Source organism: Urocampus carinirostris, chromosome 10 (genome assembly GCF_059441175.1).
Source record: "Urocampus carinirostris isolate Australia breed hairy pipefish chromosome 10, RoL_Ucar_1.0, whole genome shotgun sequence".
Classification (NCBI taxonomy): Eukaryota; Metazoa; Chordata; class Actinopteri; order Syngnathiformes; family Syngnathidae; genus Urocampus; species Urocampus carinirostris.
Genome location: NC_142358.1, coordinates 23,602,507 through 23,621,511, shown reverse-complemented (window position 1 = coordinate 23,621,511; position 19,005 = coordinate 23,602,507). Strand labels below are relative to the sequence as shown.

The window sequence follows — 19,005 nt, the reverse complement described above, 5'->3', positions numbered from 1 at the left end:
TTTCACTTTTTGCCTAATGAGCAATCACTGTTCATCTACTTTAGGAAACAGAGGCATAATTGATGATTATCTGAAGCCTAAGTGTTTGTGATGTCATCTTCACTCCACATCATTCTCAAAACGACCCAAAAGGTGGATTTAAAAATTGAGAGACTACCCTTTATTTATATTATATAAACACAAAATGCTTTGTTTAAATTAGTAGAGGAAAATAAATTATAATATTTCAAGGAAATCTTTTGGGTTGACTTTTACTTCAACCAAACTTTTGCTACTTTATTCAACAGGTTCACATCAAACTATATGTTATTGTGTTCCTTACACCAGGAAATGGAATGCGCAATCCACCTTAAATTCAGCACGAAGAGTGACCAGTCAATTGTTTGGCTTTTTTATATTTGCTTTTGTGCTTTGTTATATTTTTTGATTATATTTTTCTTTAGTTTTTATATGTATTGGTTATGTTAAGCTGGTGGTCACAGTTATTTTGGTTTGACATTTATTGTTGTGTGCTTTTTTTTGTCTTGCTGTTGTGAGTATTTTTTGTAAAATAAGCGTTTAGTAATGAATGAATGAATGAATGTTTTACACTTTAGGACCACTGTATCCATCTATATAATAAATACTGAAAGTTGTTTGCTTCCACTTTTGATAATTCTTGGCCTTTGATTATGTACATAAGGCTTATCTGCATAGTATCCCGCATTAAACAGGAACAACTCTATACAAACACTTCATTACAAGTAGAGTGTCGGATAGGATTATCATTTTTGTCATGACAGGCCTGTGCATCATCCTAGGTAGCATATCTTTCAAGTGACTCAACTCTGTCACAATAATTTATTAAATTTACTTTGTCATATATATTTTTTTGGATAATAAGTGATAGTGCAGCAGTTTTTATTTGCATTGCTATGACAACCTGCCATTACATTTTAAAGTACCTGTACATTAAAAATCGAACCAGCCAGTCACCTAAAGCATGAGTCAAATAATGTATTAGTGTATAGTGATTTGACTTCTTATTTGCATCTGTTTTCCAGGTCATATTGCGGAAAAAAACCTCTTACTTTAAACCACTCTACAAATTTCATTCATTTTCAAGGTTTACATTTAGACTCTCTTGTCATTATCATTGTCAAATTACACTGACTGGCTGAAAATCCTTGCTCAACTGTTTGCAAGTCACTTCATTTATTTAAAGAAAAAAAATCAATAGATTTTAATCATAAGAAAAAATACTTGACTATCATATAAATTTGCATTTTTTTAAATACTCATAGGTCCAGAAAATTATTTTACATAACATAAGGCTCACCTTAAGGGAGCGGACATGATTCGTCACTTTGAGTCCCCGGATGGTTCCTTGTGCCTTTTAGTACCCATTTTTAGTTGCGTTACACGAGGGTTTGGACACCCAAAATGGTTCAAGAGCCATATTGGACCAAAAAAAAAATAAAATTAAAAAAAAAAAAAAATATATATATATATATATATATATATATATATATATATATATATATATATATATATATATATATATATATATATATATATATATATATATATATATATATATATATATATACTGAATATATATTTAAAATCATTGGAAAATGTTAAAAAAATATTGTGTCATGTTTGCCCTATTACAGAAACTATATAATTTCCCATTATAAATTTTTGGGGAAAAATCTCCAGGGAGCCACTAGGGGGGGCGCCAAAGAGTCGCATTGGGCTCCAGAGCCGCCTGTTGTTATCCCCCCACACACCCCCCACACCCCGCACTAAACAATACAGAGAGATCTAGTAGTCAAATAATATACACTGTCCCTTTAAAGGGACAAACAAGGGCTAAAAAAATTCAAGGAAAAATCCAAAACCAGGAGACTTGACCTTACTACAACATTTTTTCTTGTCAAGACTTTCGCGATTTTTTGTTTTTTTTGGTTACCTGTAGCAGGAAGATGAAGGAAAATTATATGAGCCTTATGTTATGTCAAATAAATGCAAATTTCTTTGATATAGAAAAATCGTATTATTTAAATAAATATATTATTTATGTTTTAAGTTTTTCCTACCATTAAGAGACACTGAATAATACACACTGTCCTTTCAAAGACATGCAAAACACCAAGTTTGATAAAAAAATCCGGTGAGTTATCAAAATGAGCTTCATTCTTCTTTTTAGCACAATAAATTGTGATTGTTTGAATACTTGTTTAAGTGATAAAAAATGAAAGTCAAAATAAGTTCTTACTAGAGCTTGCACTTTCAGTTGCCAAAGTGACATCTCTAGACATTTACACCAAGGAAAAGAATGCCCACACTGGATCCTATTCCAATTGGGGCTGTTTACGTGACATGTGTTAAGATTTGCAACAGAAAACATACCAGACCTGTGAATTCGAATCAGTTTACGGTTTATGGATCATTTTCATTTGTTTGGGTAATTCAGTTGCTTTATAATCTAAATACAAGGCTTTGTGTAAACCTGGCAAGTTTGAAGGCTCATAGAGCCCCTCAGCTTTGTAGTTGAGCAGCTCACTTGAGAAGCGATATGTCATCAGAAAAGTCCCCTTGTGGGTGAAGGCAGCGAGCAAAGCGCCATTGGCACACCATGAGACACAATGGCAGCATGAAGAGAGCACAGATACCCGCCATGATATAGGCTATTGTCATTAGAGTGGACTCGTCCGTCTGGGGGATGTTGTAGCCGCAGTCCTCAAGATCGATACCGTAGAACGGGCCTTCCACTGAAGCGGTTCGAAACATATCATGAACTAGAAATGATACAGAGGAATAGATAATGATGAAAAAAACTGTGGTGGGACGTCAGGGCCTGCATGGCCTTCCCTGCTTCCCTAAAAATATATCTGAATCCTGTGATGTTAGGTATATTTTGTCCATGAAAACTTATTACATAGCTCCAAATTGTCAGCTTCCTTCCATTGCTTTTTCTCCGGTTGCACTGCTTGCATATGTGGGAATCCATTTTTAAAGTTACATTGTGTAGTATTTGAACGCAAATTAGAACTGCAATGTCTAATGCGAGCAAAACCTAGTGCCAATGAGAAGAGCATAGCAGCAAGATGCCAAAAAAACATGGTGGCAACCATTAAGTATGGATTCCGCTATGTAAAAGAAATACTATTTTCTCGACTTATGAATATTTATAGAAATTATCATTGGTATGACAATTCATGTATTTTTGCCTAATACTCGAATCAAAGTTGTTGTTGTTGTTTTTTTTATTGAATTAGGTTTTTTTTTTGAACCACTAGGATGCATTAAATATTACACACTGTCCCTTTAAGCATTTAACCAATCACTTTTCAGCCATTGCATGGTGGCAGGGTCAGAAATATGCCTGAAGGCTTCCACGATCAGTTCTGCAGACCATGAGGAATAAAATATGTGATGATGTTGGTTTAGCCAATCGGATTTCGACTTTGCAAGCTAGTGCCTTCTAGAGGGCGTGACCTAATGTCAGCAGTTTCACAAACTATGATTGGCCAAGAGGCGGTAACTGATGTATACTAGCAAAAAACGTGAAAAAAAAATCCCTGTGTCCACTGCTGCTGTCAAACGGACTATTTCATCCCCAAATCAAATAAAATCTTAAGTCAGAAATACGACAAGACAGACTGGCCTTTTAGCATCAGCTTTGATGGCAATAGAAAATAATGGAACTGAAACACACTAGGAATCTAACAGAGGGATTTTGTGCACAACTAAAAAGTGTTTTTGGTCAATTCAATGTGGCTATATTTTGAGGTATTTTTTCATTTTATGATGTTATATATATATATATATATATATATATATATATATATATATATATATATATATATATATATATATATATATATATATATATATATATATATATATAAGTCAGTTAGTTATTTGTTCCTTTGTGTCTTTGTTTCCTTCTCCTCACTGTAAATGTGGAACTGGAGTCGTCCAATTTCGTTGTCACAGCATATCCCATGTTGTAACAATGACAATAAAGGCATATTCTATTCTATTATATATATATATATATATATATATATATATATATATATATATATATATATATATATATATATATATATATATATATATATATGTATATATATATGTGTGTGTCACAGCTGTAGCTGCAGTAAATGTAAATATGGTGCATTAACCCCTAACGTTCCTGTTAAATTCGCCTAAAATCCCAATGTAAGATGCACCTAAAGTAAATTGAATGCTATTTTTGCGCCATTTGGAGAGTATGGATGTTTTGGTCTGTTTTGAAAGGTCAGACTCTGAAATTTTGTCCCAAACTGAAATAAACACTGCAAGTGCTACTAATATTGAGTAATCAAAGTTGGAACAGAAAGAAATAGAAGGTTTTTATCCCCGCATGATTTTTTTTTTGTAATTAAATGCCTGAAGAGAAGTGTAGCATGGGCATCTTAACTGGAAAACAGGTAAGACAATAGCTTCAAGCCTTCCCTGGTACCTTGTCAAATTTGATCACAATCTTAAAAACTAAAAATTGTATGTTAAACATTTTTCCAAGACTAGGTCATTTGGAGACGAACAGTTTTTAACATTGAAATCTTTGCAAATTTCTAATTATTTGGCCATTTTTTTATACATTGTGAACAAGTTTTAAACGTTTGAATTATCTTTCCAGATGTCAAATCAATGATTTTGCACACTTGTGTGTAAAAATGGTGCATACTAATTAATCACTTTTGGTATTACACTTATTTCCAGGTCTAATTGGGATATAATAGGGACATCTTCATATTGATTTATTTAGAATTGTATTGACTACATATGTGTCAATCAACAATTGAATTGTCACTATTAGCTTAAGTAATTCAGAGGTAAAGAAGATGGGTCCTTTTTAGCATTTACAGGTCCATATAGGCCAATACGGGTTGTGTACCGTAAAACGAAGCCTGCAAATGGCCGAAAACAGTGTCAATCACAATGTAGCTTGCAAACACCCTTAAAAAAATAATTTTACTAGTGTGTTTATTTATAAACGAAAATGATGGAGCTAAACAGACGACTAGCAACAAGGAACGTCCATTGATGCAGAGACGCTTTTCGGTGGATTTTCTTTATCTGTCGGCATCATCGTGTGTTTTAGAGTATATTTTTAATACGTGTGAATTTTCTGGACTCTTGTAAGGAGCCCATAGTAGCGTACTATCATCAAATCTGATGGCTGCAAGACGACGTCTTTGGTGAGCTACCCTGGCTTTATAGTTTTCGGGTATCTTGTTTTAGACTGATCATGATGTTCCTGTAATGAGTGCGTGTTTAAATTGTCATCATATCTTGAATCCCAAGAGATTAAGTGTTCAAATTATACCTGGCATGACATATTGCAGTGACTGGTGACATTGTACAGACACGTATTTGCTACTCAATGTTCCGAACGCCCCAACGTTAAGGGGTTACATCATTCAATAGTTGTACAGGGCAATGGTTACAACAAATCCTGTCTCACTCACCATGGCATGTGCTGACAGCAAAACCTATTCGTCTCTTTTCTCGATCAAACACCACATAGAAGCCTTCCATGATGACTGCCCCCATAACTGTACCAGTACTGGATGGAGACACAGCAAACTTGTAGCAGTCTTCCTGAGCAGAAGCTACATCCTCTACTGGCCGTAGGTATTGCTGTGTGGAAAGAAAGGCAAACATTTACTTGAGTAGAATGCTTTGCACAATGAATGATCAATGCTTTACTTGAAATATCTTTACTGACGCTGCCCTACTTACGAAGTTCCGGACGATCGTTCATAAGTTGAATTTGTTCGTAAGTTGCTTCAGTGCTATATTTTGTATGTTTAAGGTTTGTACAGTATAAGTATGTTTAAGGCTTGTATAAGTAACCTGTATTGTTAAGTAAAAAAATGAACATTTCATAAAATAATATGCTCTATAACTATAAATAAAGTTGAGCTTAACTTACTTGTGGGGGATGCGCTTCAAGAGGCCCTCCCCCGTGGTAAAAAGTGGCTGAAAAAAAAGCGTTCCGACCAATTTTCTCAACAGCATCAAGCTTTCATATTCCACTTTAATTTCAAAAACAGTTCACCTCTTCTTTACACTTTACACCAACCATATTGAATGGATGCACGAGATATTAAACAATAAAAATGTCAAAGTTCTAAGCGCGCTGGAGATAGTATAGACATAGAATGTGAGGTGCGCATGAATGATGTCAGTAGGGCGACAAATGTCGCAAGAGTTGGTGCGAAGAGTCCAGGGGCGCGCGAGAGTTTAGCTTTGGAGAGAGTTCGGTGTGTTTACAATAAACGGGTGCTGACGTTATGGCTCTTCAAAGAGACTGTAAGTGTTTCTGAGTATTTTTTAATGAACGAGGAGCAATCCATTACTCACACAACATGAAACACTACAATGGTGGCAGCAGTCAGATTACGAGTAGGTTAGAGAAGGATGTTTACACACGAATTAGGAGGTAGCGGTTTGGTTTTCACTTCCGGGTGGATGCTGGGTGACCTCTCACAGCACCACACGATGGTAGCGGCGGAAAGAAGCACTAAAGTAATGTCCTGCACTCTGAAAAATGTGCACAATACAATATCTAACTTAGAGCAATGTCCGGATATTTTCGACATCTATTTTCGACATTTTTTCGTATTTACCATTTTTCGTAACTCGAATGGCCGTAAGTAGGGCAGCGTCTGTAATAGGTTCCTGTTCCGTTTAATTACCTGGGGCAGAATAGAGATTCTAAAGGATTGATTACGGTTTTCACTCATTAGATAAAGAGAGATGACTGGGAATATGTTCCAGGGTGTAGTCCCGGCCTGCCAACACACCAGTTGTTCGCCCAGCCAGAATCCTGATGGAAACTGTTCTGTCTGAAACACAGATCAAGTACCGAGGATAATCAATAACTTTTTAGCAGGGGACGGGAACATATGGATCGCAAGCCAAGTACATCATGAGTACATTTGGCTTGGAGATAAAATTCAGTAGCACTTTTCTATCTTAAAGGCTGGTCGGATAAACGTCACAAGGATTTTTTGCATGTCTCTTAACCAAATACATGCATCAGAAGAGCCATCCAAGTGTGACATCTACCTTATACCATTTCCTGGATATTTTTCAAGGTTATAGTTTGCGCAAGTCATAAAAAAATGACGAATGATCAACACACAGGGACTTTCAAGACAAATGTTTGTAGATTTCAAAGATGCCAAAGATTTGCATTTATGAAACAAACGGGGAAGACTAATAATAACTACCCGATTCCCAACGTTACAACTGTGACCACGTCATAGCTGAAGGTAAATACCTTCATACCCTTCTTATTTGCAGTATTTGGTAAAAAAAATGTTTTAAAAAATAACTATGCTCACGTCAAGTCAAGTCAAGTCAAGTCAAATTTATTTATATAGCCCTTAATCACAAAAATGTCTCAAAGGACTGCACAGGATTACAGTTACAAAATTACCTGATCTTAAACCTTGTTTTTAAATATTATTCACGACAAAAATAATAGACAATATTAACTTCAGCAATCTTAAGTAACTGCAGGAGAGACAAATTTTACTGGAATATTTTTTGATATGGGACTTCTATAAATCAACATTAATTATTACCGCGAATGTATCTTTTATGACTTTCAATTTACCAGTCATTGTATAGTGTAACTTTAACAACCATCATTAACTTGAATTTACAATTTTACATTAAAAAAAAAACAAACACGCAACAAAACACAAGATTATAATGTTGTAAAGTCACTTTACTTTGGATGTGTTAATAAGAAAATTGCATACTTTGTACACGATGGCAAGTGTCTTGGAGAGAGCTGGAATTAAATGATGGCTACCATATAAATGAAGCTACAAAGTGTTATTTTGGTCAAAAAAATGTAAAAATTTGGTAGAAAAAACATTTAACATTTAGGGTGTACATGAACGAAAAAAGAATGAGTGCTCTGCAGTGTCCATCTCATACGATCATTTTAGCATTTATAATCCCGACACCAGTGGACAAATCCAATAAAAAGGCACTGACTGAGGAAGCTGCTTCAATAGCCTTAACAGCCGCCTGGAAGACTTTTCTGGGTAGTCGCAGGTTGGTGGTGCCACTGTCTACAATGCTCTTATCGTAGTTGTACTGTAAAGGATGAGGGAAAAACAATTTAATTTTTATAAAGTAGCAGTACACCACCTTCAAGGTTTTGTATTTGTTTTTACCTCCTTACAATCCATGTTCAGGTCCTGCCCGTTCACCTCGATGCGCACAATAATGACCTCATAGTACCATTCCCTACGGATGGGGGTATACCAAAGCTCTCCCACATATAGGGATGTGTCTATGCCTCCGATGATCTACAATGTAAAATATTGAAATTAAAACATTAGATTATTAAAAAAACAGATGATGTCATGATTGTATCACTGGTAGTGTTTTACCATGCTTCCTCCAACAGTTGCACTGCCCACAGAGTAGTTTAGAGTGAAGCCAGCACCACACAGCTGAAGAGAGAAGAGGTTGGGGACAGAAGTCTGGCGAACCAGGGAATCAAAGAAAGGCTCCAATCTTTCGTCAGGCTGAAGAGAGATGTTAACACTTACTTACAAAGTGACAGGACACTTTCCACCTTGTTTTATTTTGTTTAGAATTAAGATTAGAGCGATAAGCATCAGTCCAATTCACAGCACCCAAACAAAATGCAAAACACATTTATCAAAGCACCGAATCGCAAAGTTGATACCAAAGGTAGTGTTGTGTGTGTCCCAAAACTATTAGCTGATCAACAACAAAATAACCGTTGGTGCTTCTTGTCTTGTAAATTTTAATCATACCGTATTTTACAGACTACGCTCCTAAAAACTCCAAATCAGCCAGATATTTAAAAGTGCATCTTATAATCCGGTAAGGCTGCACGATTTTGAGAAAAAACCTAATCACGATTTTTCAGACCAGTATTACAATTTCGATGCAATTTTTGATTTCAAAAGAAAGGCAAATTGTCTGTGCTGTTTTTGTAACTACAGTGGAACTTCGGTTCTCAACCAAAATCCGTTCCAGAACCCTGGTCGAAAACCGATTTGGTCGATCACGGAAAATCGTTTTTCCCATTAAAAGTAATGTAAAATCGTTTTAATCCCTTCCAACACCCTGAATGTTTAGCAAGAACGTAAACATGAAGCTAACCCCGGCTAATCGTACGTTCGCGTAAGCGTAAGCTTTCGTACGGAAGATTACGCTAACATGAACGTGTAAAAATAAAAACTCAGGTCGTTTACACGTCATTTAGCACCCGGGTCTCCACAACAAGTGGTGAGCAGTTAAAGGATAAAGAAAAGAATTATGAATAGGATTTCTTACCTTTGTGGTGCTCAGCAGAAGCCATGCTGTATGTATATCAATATGGGAAACTCGCACACCTTCTTCATATTTTGCTATTATTTCTTTCTTAAATGCAATAGTTGTATGCACTACTCTTCTTTTTTCACCTGTAGCAACTTTGCTGCTTGCACTGAACTTCTTCCGAGGCATAATTAGGGGTTAAAACACTCCGTTCACCGATATTCAAAACGAAAGCAAAAAGAATGCGCGCTCACGTGACAAGTTCTTCACGAGGGGTGGGGGCAATCTACACCCGTACACCGCTCAGCATCGCCCCTAGCGTACCGGCGTTCGAACTCCGATTTTTTGAATGAAAAACGAAGCAAGAATTTCTCTAATTTTTTGGTCGGGAACCGATTTGTTCAAACTGAGAGGTGTTCGAAAACCGGGGTTCCACTGTACTTAATCCTTGGATGCGTGACCTACCAGTACATATGATCTTCCATGAGTACAGTCGTTAATTAGTGTGGAAAAAATAAAAATACGACTGGCATCATGCCATACACATGTTTTATGAGGAATACTTGATACTTAATATGACAGTATTATAACTTTATGTTTAAAGAATTTGAAGAATAACAATTGTGTTCATTTTTATCATATTTATGCATTCAAGGGTTAATATAGACTGTTGAAAAGCAAAGATGTGTCTGTATGTCACCAGTCACGCCTAGACATACCCTGAGAAAATGTATAAAATACTAATGTTTAGTTTTTTAAAAGGTAATCAACTTTGAACTGGGACCACGTAAGGCATTGTGGTATTGTCTCAGCTGTTTTCCAGCTAAGATGCTCATCTGCAGGCATGTGATGGCAAAACAAATTTCAGGTGTGAATAAAAACCTTCTATTTCTGTGTGTTCCAACTTAGAATACTCAATGTTAGTAGCACTTGCAGTGATTATTTCACTTAGGGACCAAACTTAAGAGTGTTTACCTTCAAAAGAGACCCAAACCGTCCAGGTTCTTTAAACGGTTCAACGACAGCATTCAATTTACTTTGAGTACCGGTATGTCTTTAGGTGTATTTTACAGCGGTTGAACTTAAGTAAACGGCGCCATCTTCTGGGGAGCTTTGTACGGTTGCTGTCTATAACGATGACATAATCTGGTGCGGCCAATGTAATTCAGAATATGGTGGATAAAAATGGAAATGCATACAATATTCATAAGTGTGCGTTACTACATGATGTTTTACAGTATTTGGGCAAGGATTGATCTATCAATAATCATTTCCGGCCCAAATCGTAATACATTGTATGCAACGGGGTGATGGCGATGAGGGGGCCAAACTTCACCACTCGACAACCAGTGGTACAGATGACCTAGAAAAGGCATTAGACCTTATTTCATGATCACACTATTTTTACCCACTGTGCCAGAAATACAGATGCATTGTTAACTCTAAAAGGTTAAGATGTTTCTTCACATCTTCACATGTTCGTCAATAATGAATGCCAGAAACAGAAAACAAAACTATAAAAGCTTTTACGTATGTGTTCGTATTAAATAGAGAAGTTATTGATACCTTTTCCTCTGTCAAAAGTACCACTGCTGGTAGTAGTAAAGCGTCGGCACCCTCATGGCCGCGATCCGGTTTCGATTCCCGTTGCAAACAATTTTTTGTGTTTTTAATCAGCAATACTTATCCATTGAATAATCTTTGCATAATTATATGTTGTAAGTACATAAAAAGCACAACAGTCACACGGTAGCTCTAACTGTAGTCTGAATTTCATGTTCCTTATGTATGAAAAATATATAACAATTTTTATTTGTGGATGCGCCTTATAATCCGGTGTGTCTTATAGTGCAGAAAACAGTGATTTTATAAAGAACACAACTTTATTTTTTCTATAACATTGTAAAGGACTTGATGTTAAAATTGTTGAGATTTCCACTTAGACCAGACCCAAGACTTAACTCAGAACTTGAAGACATCTTGAGTCTTACTTGTGACTTCTATCAAAATAATAACTTTCTCACTAGTTGGTTCTTTCCTGTAAAGGCCCCTTACAGTCTGTTAAAATTGCAATAGGATGTTTGACCCAATTTCCTTGGTGACGACCGAGAAACTAAAGGACGAGTGCACGTACCCGAGCTATATCAGCATAAGCCAGCCCAAGAATTCCTTCCCAGTTGGATCCATTGATGAAAAAACGATCAGATTGGGTGATTGCAGCAATGTTGGCACGCAGTGTGGCATTTGGCCCTTGTGGAACAGAGACTAGGTCTGTACCCAATTCGCCTTCCCATCGTCCCTGAGTATAAGGAACATACACGCTTCTTCCAAGGTCACGGTAAGAGGTTGAGCTGTGGATAAATAGAAATAGCATTTTATTGTGTACAGTTGGGTGTTTTATAACCTGCATCCTAGCGTTAACTTTGCCATGCAATTGATTCTTACATATTTTTGAAGTATTTTTGATTTCTCTAAACACGTGAATCCATTTTGTATGGACCAATTACAATTAAAATCGTGTTTTTTGGGGGGGGTGTCCATTTTGTGGCCCTATGAAAAGATGTTTGACTACACGAAATATCTATTTGAAGGGTTGCATTGCTAAGGATCACATTAAATTACAGGACACAATTTTAAAATGTATCGTAAAATCATTTGATATTTTGACTGTACTCACAGTGAGCGATGATAGTATCTGCGCAGAAATGGATGAGCAGCTGCACCAACAGCATAGTTACTGCTTCCTGTATCCACCAGGATGTTCATCTAATGAGGGAAAAGAAACAGGACTTGTGTAAAAAAACAAAAAAAAAAAAACAAGAAAAAACAGCAAGGCAATGTAGCTGATTATTTGAGACCCAGGATAAAACTTATATAAAATGCTACATGGATAATGTACAAACAACAATGCCTATGACAGTGTCTGAAACTCAAGACAAAAAGTTACCGGACACCAGGGCAGACAACTCTTAAAAGTTGCCCCATTTTCCACAACTTGAAACAGAAAAAGACGACTAATCGCAAAAGAAAACATTGTTGCAAAGTATTAAGGATTGATAATCAGAATATATAACAGAACAACGCTTTAAAATTAAGTTTATTATAAATCTACTTATAACATTCATTGCATGTATATGACATCACTGTTTTCCATCTGACATCAGTATGAACGTGTATTTACTCATCTTCATTCATGCAATGTTTGCGTTGCGTCGTCTGCTACAAGCCACATGAACTCCTCTTTCCCCGATGCTTTAATGTACGTTTACGTTTTGTAGCGTCATAAATTGTGTTATCTTCTTTTGAATATTTCTTCTGGGGCTGAGGTTTTGGCTTGATTCCTAACCACTTTACAATTTTCTTATGTTCTCTGTGCGTCTACTTTGGAAAATGATATGCAAATGCACGACCTTATAAGGCTCGGGAAAGTCTGTAAGCACGGATGTTATTCGATGCAAGCTTCTCATTGGCATGGAGCCGTGGAGGTTGACAGGTATGGAATGTTGAAAAGTACCACTGCATATGCAGAGATCCCAGTAGGATGCAAATTGCCAAACAAACCGAAATTACCAAACCGAACGAAGATTTAGAAATCGGAATAAAGCAAACATTTGTAACAAGCTACCATTCCATCCTGTCTAAAAAAAAAACGAAATTTTTTTTTTTTCTTGAAAAAGTTGTCAGCTTCCCGGGCAGAGTCATTGTGTAAGGTGTACGCCCGATGTAAAAATGCACGCCCCAGACGTCTGGGCAGATGTTAGTTCAGACACCGCTTATTATCAGATATGTCTTTATGTACTTTATGCAGGACTTGAAAGAAGAATATGATTCATCTTTGGGCCCTTTTGGTATGTACAGTATTTTGTTCATTGTTGGGAGTAACACATACAAAGGAGCGCAATCCTGGAACCAGTACTGTAACGTGGTATTAATAACATTTTGTAAGTCTTAACAACATGGTGCGTTACTCCGCTACTTTTGAATAGCAGACTATGGAGAACAATGACTCGTGTTCTTGACAGTTCCTTCTTCTCGAATAAAGTAACATACTACCCATAATCGGCCAGCAACACAACGCTAAATACAACATCTGCATATGGTGGGCATGTTTAAAGGACCAACAAAATAAGAGTGAATAGGTGAGGTTGTCTCAAGCACAGAGTTCGACATCTAAATGTTCCACATGGCTACATAGTAATGTTGTTATTATTCTAAACGCTTCAAGTGTTGGTATCATTATTGTTATTATTCTTTTCGAAAAATTACAAACACGTTTAATGGCACCCTTGGGCCGGGCCGTAAAAATATTTTCTTACAATGAAACGATTCGTGGAACAGAAAAGGTTCTGGACAACTGACTTACAATGTTTGAGCTGAGAAAAGTTCAACAGAATTTCAGACAGATTTTTAATCCCTACAAAATGAGTACTAGTGTACATCAATTAGACATTTTACTTTACCCGGGCCAAGCCCACATGCAATTTTATTCAATCCAATGCGGCCTGCGACTCAAAAAGTTCTATACAGTACAGAGACCCCTCGCTTCTTCACGCTTCAGTTATTGCTGGTTCACTCCTTTTGGCAAAAAACAGTAAAAAAAAAATAAATAAATAAAAAGATTGGGAAAAAAAATACTTTATTTTCACAATCATAGGGCGCACTGTGTGAAAGGGCATAATGTCTGTAGCTGGTTCTATTTCTGAATTTAACACCACTAAAGGTGCACCCGTGCAACACAGGTAAGCATGCAAGTGTGCGTATGGTATTTAAAGTTACAGTGGTTGCAAAACTGAGTTTGGTGGTGGTTCATCTAAGTATTGATTACAAAGTAAAAGACACGGATAAAAAGTTGTCGGATTTTGTATTTTAGGTTCCATCCATCCATTATCTGCACCGCTTTTCCTCAGTAGAGTCGCGGGGGGGCTGGAGCCCATCCGAGCCATCTTCGGGCAGTGGGCAGAGACACCCTGAACTGGTTGCCAGCCAGTCGCAGGGCACACAGAGACAGACAATTCGCTCGCTTATTCACACCTAGGTACAATTTTGACTGGCCAATTAACCTGACATGCATGTTTTTGGAATGTGGGACGAAACCGGAGTGCCCGGAGGAAACCCATGCAACCAGGGGGAGAACATGCAAACTCCGCACAGGAAGGTTGGTAGCTGGATTTGAACCCATGACCTCAGAACTGTGCCGCACACGCGCTAACCACTGCGCTGCCGTGCTGCCGTATCGTTCCTCTTCTAGCAGACCTTCGATTCATTCATTGTCAATTCTCTGGCAGCTATTCGGTTTCCATGTTCTTCTGCGTAGCGTAGAATTCAACAGAACACAGCGGAGGAAATGAGAAAAGCATTCAATGGATTTGGATGTAAATCATATTTGGTTGGGCAACTCTGTTCCACCTCCGTTAGCAGAATAACTTTCAAATTGCAAGATACGCTATGGTGTTGGTATCCATGAGCACTTCCGCTAACAATTGCGTGTGACAACACACATCCTTTTCCGCCCAAGCGGAATATGACGGCATTTTAACAAGATACGCTTAAAAGTCACAAAAGGCGCGTAGAAGTCGAATTTAGCTGGAAATGTGAACAATCTCACAAAGACCAGCCAAGACTCACGCCGATCGGCCAACACCCCGATCTCTGGTGCCAATCCATAGCGTCTTTCATACTCTACTGTGAGCGGACAACTTTCAAGGATCTGTGTCTTGCGCATTCTTTGTACCGCCGAAGCGATGCATCTCGCTCTTTCTCTTACATATTCTCTCACTCTTAGCCTACTAATTTAAAATGATTACTGGGTTTCATTTACTTTTTTCCTTTTTTTCTCTCACTCTCTCTCTTTCTCACTTTTCATGGGTGGTACCGGTCCCAATTAACCGCGAAAACTGAGGGATCTTTGCATATGCAGTGGTACTTTTCAACATTCCATACCTATCTACCTCCACGGCTCCATGCCCTTACAAACTGTCATATTTTCCCTTACAAAATACAAAATAATCTTACACCATATTTTTTTTAAAACGTGTTTATTTATGTAGTTTAACATGTTATATTGTACATGTGTTTCGTTATACCATATATATTGTTAATTAACATTTTGTTGTGAGATCCTGAGTTGCTCGACATGAATGAGGTTTATTATGAAAAAAAGTTCAAAAATTAAGTCGCTCGGACGTGCACTGTAGAAGGAAAAAATACATGCAAATATAATTAAGTAGAATAATAAATTTTCTTATTCAAATTTTGAATTCATTTTCTGCATTAAATTATTGTTGGTAATATACTGATTAAAGGGATAACCACAAACTTGTCTTTTTTCATTTTCTCATTTTATATTTCCTTTTTTTCTTAACTTCATTATACAACAAAGTAATTCGTAATATAATGCATCAAAGCAAGTGAGCTGTTTGAGAGCCGGTTCTCTTTAATGTGTTGAGCTGAAGAAGCCGGTTCTCTAAAAAGAAACGGACTTCATTTCACTACACAAAATACCACATGAAATCCGAGGCGGCAGACACATAAGCACAGTAGCATCAAACCGCTCGCTTTGTTTGCATTGAGAAAAAAAAATACAGAGATAGAGGCTACCGCGGCAAACTCGTTTGACTTGATTGATTTGCCGTTTCGTGATTGTCGGTGTATACCGGATAGTACCCATCATTGACAAATTTGCGTTTTTCCGTACAGATTTTCTTGTGCGTCGTACACGTCTTAAAATCCATAATAAGCGTACGTTGTAAGGCAAAAACGTACAGGTTGACAGGCTTTTAGCTGGTGGTACTGGTCCCAATTAACCGCGAAAACCGAGGGATCTCTGCATATGCTGTGGTACTTTTCAATATTCCCACACATTTTAAAGCATCTTTGGGTTACCTTTTGCGGAGGGGAGCCCACAGCCATCTCCACGTAGTATCCTTGGCCGGACTTTCCTCGCAGGTTGTCGATCATGTCCACGAAATTGATGCCACTTGCTGCCACTGCCCTCCGCCGCCGAGCACTCATCCTCCTCGCCTGAACAGACTCGAAAGGCGGCGGCGATTCGGCGCGAGATCCGTGGCTCAGGGGCAAGCGGATAGCTCCAGGCAGGCCCGAGGCGTCCTGCACCGACTGGGCGCCGCCTAGCTGACACATTACGGTCCACACCAGGAACACTGACAGTAACTTCGGCGACTCCATATTGAGACGCAGTCGCTGGTGTCTTGTTTCGGATCAATTTGACGTTTAGTTGACACTGACAAGGGCAACGGGAGGTGGCGACCGTGCTAAAATGACCGCTAAACCCATGGCACGGTTTACCATGTTTCCTTTAATGATATTTCAACATAAATTGATATGCCGTCGAAGTTTATATTAAACGGTTTTCATCATCTTCAAGCATTAATCGGTGTTAGAGAGCAACGGGGCAGCAACAACCGAAGGCCTTTGCTTTTCGGTCATCCCACGTTACGATGACAGAACACGGCAGAAATAATATAGAGGCCAGCCAAATATATGACGCACCCGCAACTTTATCCACTCCATGTCACGAGACATTCATCTTGCTCGTAGCCTGCTAGGCAACTCCGGTTCTTCCTCCATCCGCCCTACTGCATCTTCATGGTCCAGAGCCCCAGCATCATTGCTCGGTGGGAAAATGGGTGCTAACTTCCTGCGAGAATTTTCAAAATTAAAGCATATCATGCCTTCTAATTTATACGCTTTCCTCGTATTTTAGACGTTTTTTGATCATTTGAAATTGTGTACGCTGTACATCCAATTTTATACGCGAATAGTAATATTAACAAAAAAATCATTTTTGGTCACACCAATCTGTTTTTTCCCATGTTGGCTCTAATCTCTAATCCAGGGGTCTCCAACGCGGTGCCTACGACCACCAGTGTGCCCTAGACCTGTTCTGAAACAGTTCAACAGTACTGGGTCATATGTTATTTTTAGTAAAATATTTTTTTTGTGTGGTCGACTGAGTCTATTTAACCCTACTTCCAATAATTATCATGGTAACATAGTAACAACATAGTAATAACATGATGAATTGTTATTTTAGAAATGCATATTAAACCGGGTACCCTTTTCCCTGATTAGTAACAATACGTTGATCTCGATTAAAAAACGTTGATCTGGGTGATGTTATGCAAGTCCAGGTGCCAGTCGATGGTTCAGAATGCTTGCACCCTGCAATATCCAGGCCGGTACATTTTCCTCAAGGACAAGAAAATTTAAAAATGAGGTCAACATCACTCATAAACTATTGAATATAAGTGTGTCTTAAAGCCTCAGTGTTTAATATTTGACCACTATATAGCACTGTATTGTCTAATGGAAACAAAACCCAGTGGCAAAAGTTTAGCAGCAAGATGCCAGACAATGATGGCAGTGACTTCTAGGTAGGGATCCCACTATGTAAAATAAATAAATATTTTTTGACCTATAGAAATTAACATTGGTATAACAGTTTGTGTATTTTCGTATTCAATGGTTTTTTTTTTTTTTGAATGAAAGTTTTTGTACCAAGAGGCACTAAATATTACACACTGCCTCTTTAAGTCTCCCACTCGGGTTGCATATTGTAACATTATGACATTAATAATCATGACATTATTATTAATCATTATGAGCATAAATCCTCTATGTGTAATTCTTTGGTGTCCTCGTAACATCGCACTGAAATATTATATGATTTCATTGATTTTTCAATTTTTTATTTTTCACAGGAGTCTCGGGAGTGGTGGAGCCCATCCAAGCCATGTTTTTTGGAATGCGGAAAGGAACTGGATCACTTAGGGGCATGGGGAGAACATGCAAAATTCACAAAGGGAAGCCCGTAGATAGAATTGAACCCAGGACCTCTGAACTGTGAGGAGGTTATGCTAATAGCAAAAAACTCTCACATCTCGTGGGTCTCGTGCCGAGTAATATAAATAAAAACTCACAAAATGAACCAACCCGTTCGTATTATGTGGTGTTAGTCTTATGTTCTTGACAGGCATCCATGCGTCCTCAAACTTGGTTGGGAAGGTTTTTCTATGATGATGATTTTGTTTACTATCTTTGTAAAGTAGTAGTGGACTTTTTGGACAATTTTACAGGATTGAGGTTTTGTTACTGTCAGGCACTCTTTGCACTACTATACAGGCTTGAGGCGTCAAAGCTGTCATGCACTTTCAGGACACATTTTAACATATTACTGTTTTCTTTTATTGATGTTCACTATGTTTCGTGTACTGATACCCAATTCTAAATCTATTGCACCCTGGTCATCCTGGAAGGGATATTACCAGTTGTGAGGACCCTTCTCAAGGTTTATTATTTTCCTCATGCTGAGGTTTTGAGTTTATCCTTGCCAGCCAGTTGGTTAAAGATCAGGGGATGGTGTAATTGTCACCTGTGCAGTCCTTTTAGACATTTTGTGATTAAGGGCGTCACAAATAAATATGACTTGACTTGCAGTTGAGTTTTCTCCATGCTGATTGGCTACAAACGCAGAAATTTGGTTAGATTCATCACTAGCTCTATCTTTCTGGAAGATACAGCCCAGTTCAAATTAAGTTTGAACATAGCAGTTTCAGTAAAGCAATTAAAGACAAAAATTACGAAACTTTGTTTTCATTCTGTGCAGCCTGGTACCAAACGACCCATTGCCCA

General features: G+C 37.7%; 1 protein-coding gene across 2 annotated transcripts; it reads right to left on the bottom strand.

Annotated features, from left to right (window-relative positions):
* Positions 1–1,606: 1,606 nt before the first annotated feature.
* bace1 (beta-secretase 1) lies at positions 1,607–16,996 on the bottom strand. Of its 2 annotated transcripts, none has more exons than XM_088345392.1 (9): positions 16,864–16,996; positions 12,032–12,120; positions 11,489–11,705; positions 8,454–8,591; positions 8,235–8,369; positions 8,053–8,154; positions 6,738–6,887; positions 5,505–5,676; positions 1,607–2,783 (listed from the first exon to the last, which is right to left on the bottom strand). In XM_088345392.1, exons 1-9 carry the CDS (start codon positions 16,894–16,896, stop codon positions 2,545–2,547), a joined length of 1,275 nt encoding a protein of 424 aa, XP_088201518.1. In that variant the 5' UTR covers positions 16,897–16,996; the 3' UTR covers positions 1,607–2,544. The 2 variants fall into 2 exon arrangements, with proteins under 2 accessions (XP_088201518.1, XP_088201517.1); XM_088345391.1 differs by having other exon boundaries at positions 16,237–16,990.
* Positions 16,997–19,005: the final 2,009 nt, after the last annotated feature.

Bases quoted from the DNA above. Each gene is read 5' to 3' on its own strand.
- bace1 (XM_088345391.1), bottom strand. From the start codon at position 16,539: ATGGAGTCGCCGAAGTTACTGTCAGTGTTCCTGGTGTGGACCGTAATG. The intron at 12,121-16,236 runs GTAACCCAAAGA...TTCCCTCATTAG, and splicing joins TGGGCTCCCCTCCGCAAAAG to ATGAACATCCTGGTGGATAC. The intron at 8,370-8,453 runs GTAAAACACTAC...TTTACATTGTAG, and splicing joins CAACTGTTGGAGGAAGCATG to ATCATCGGAGGCATAGACAC.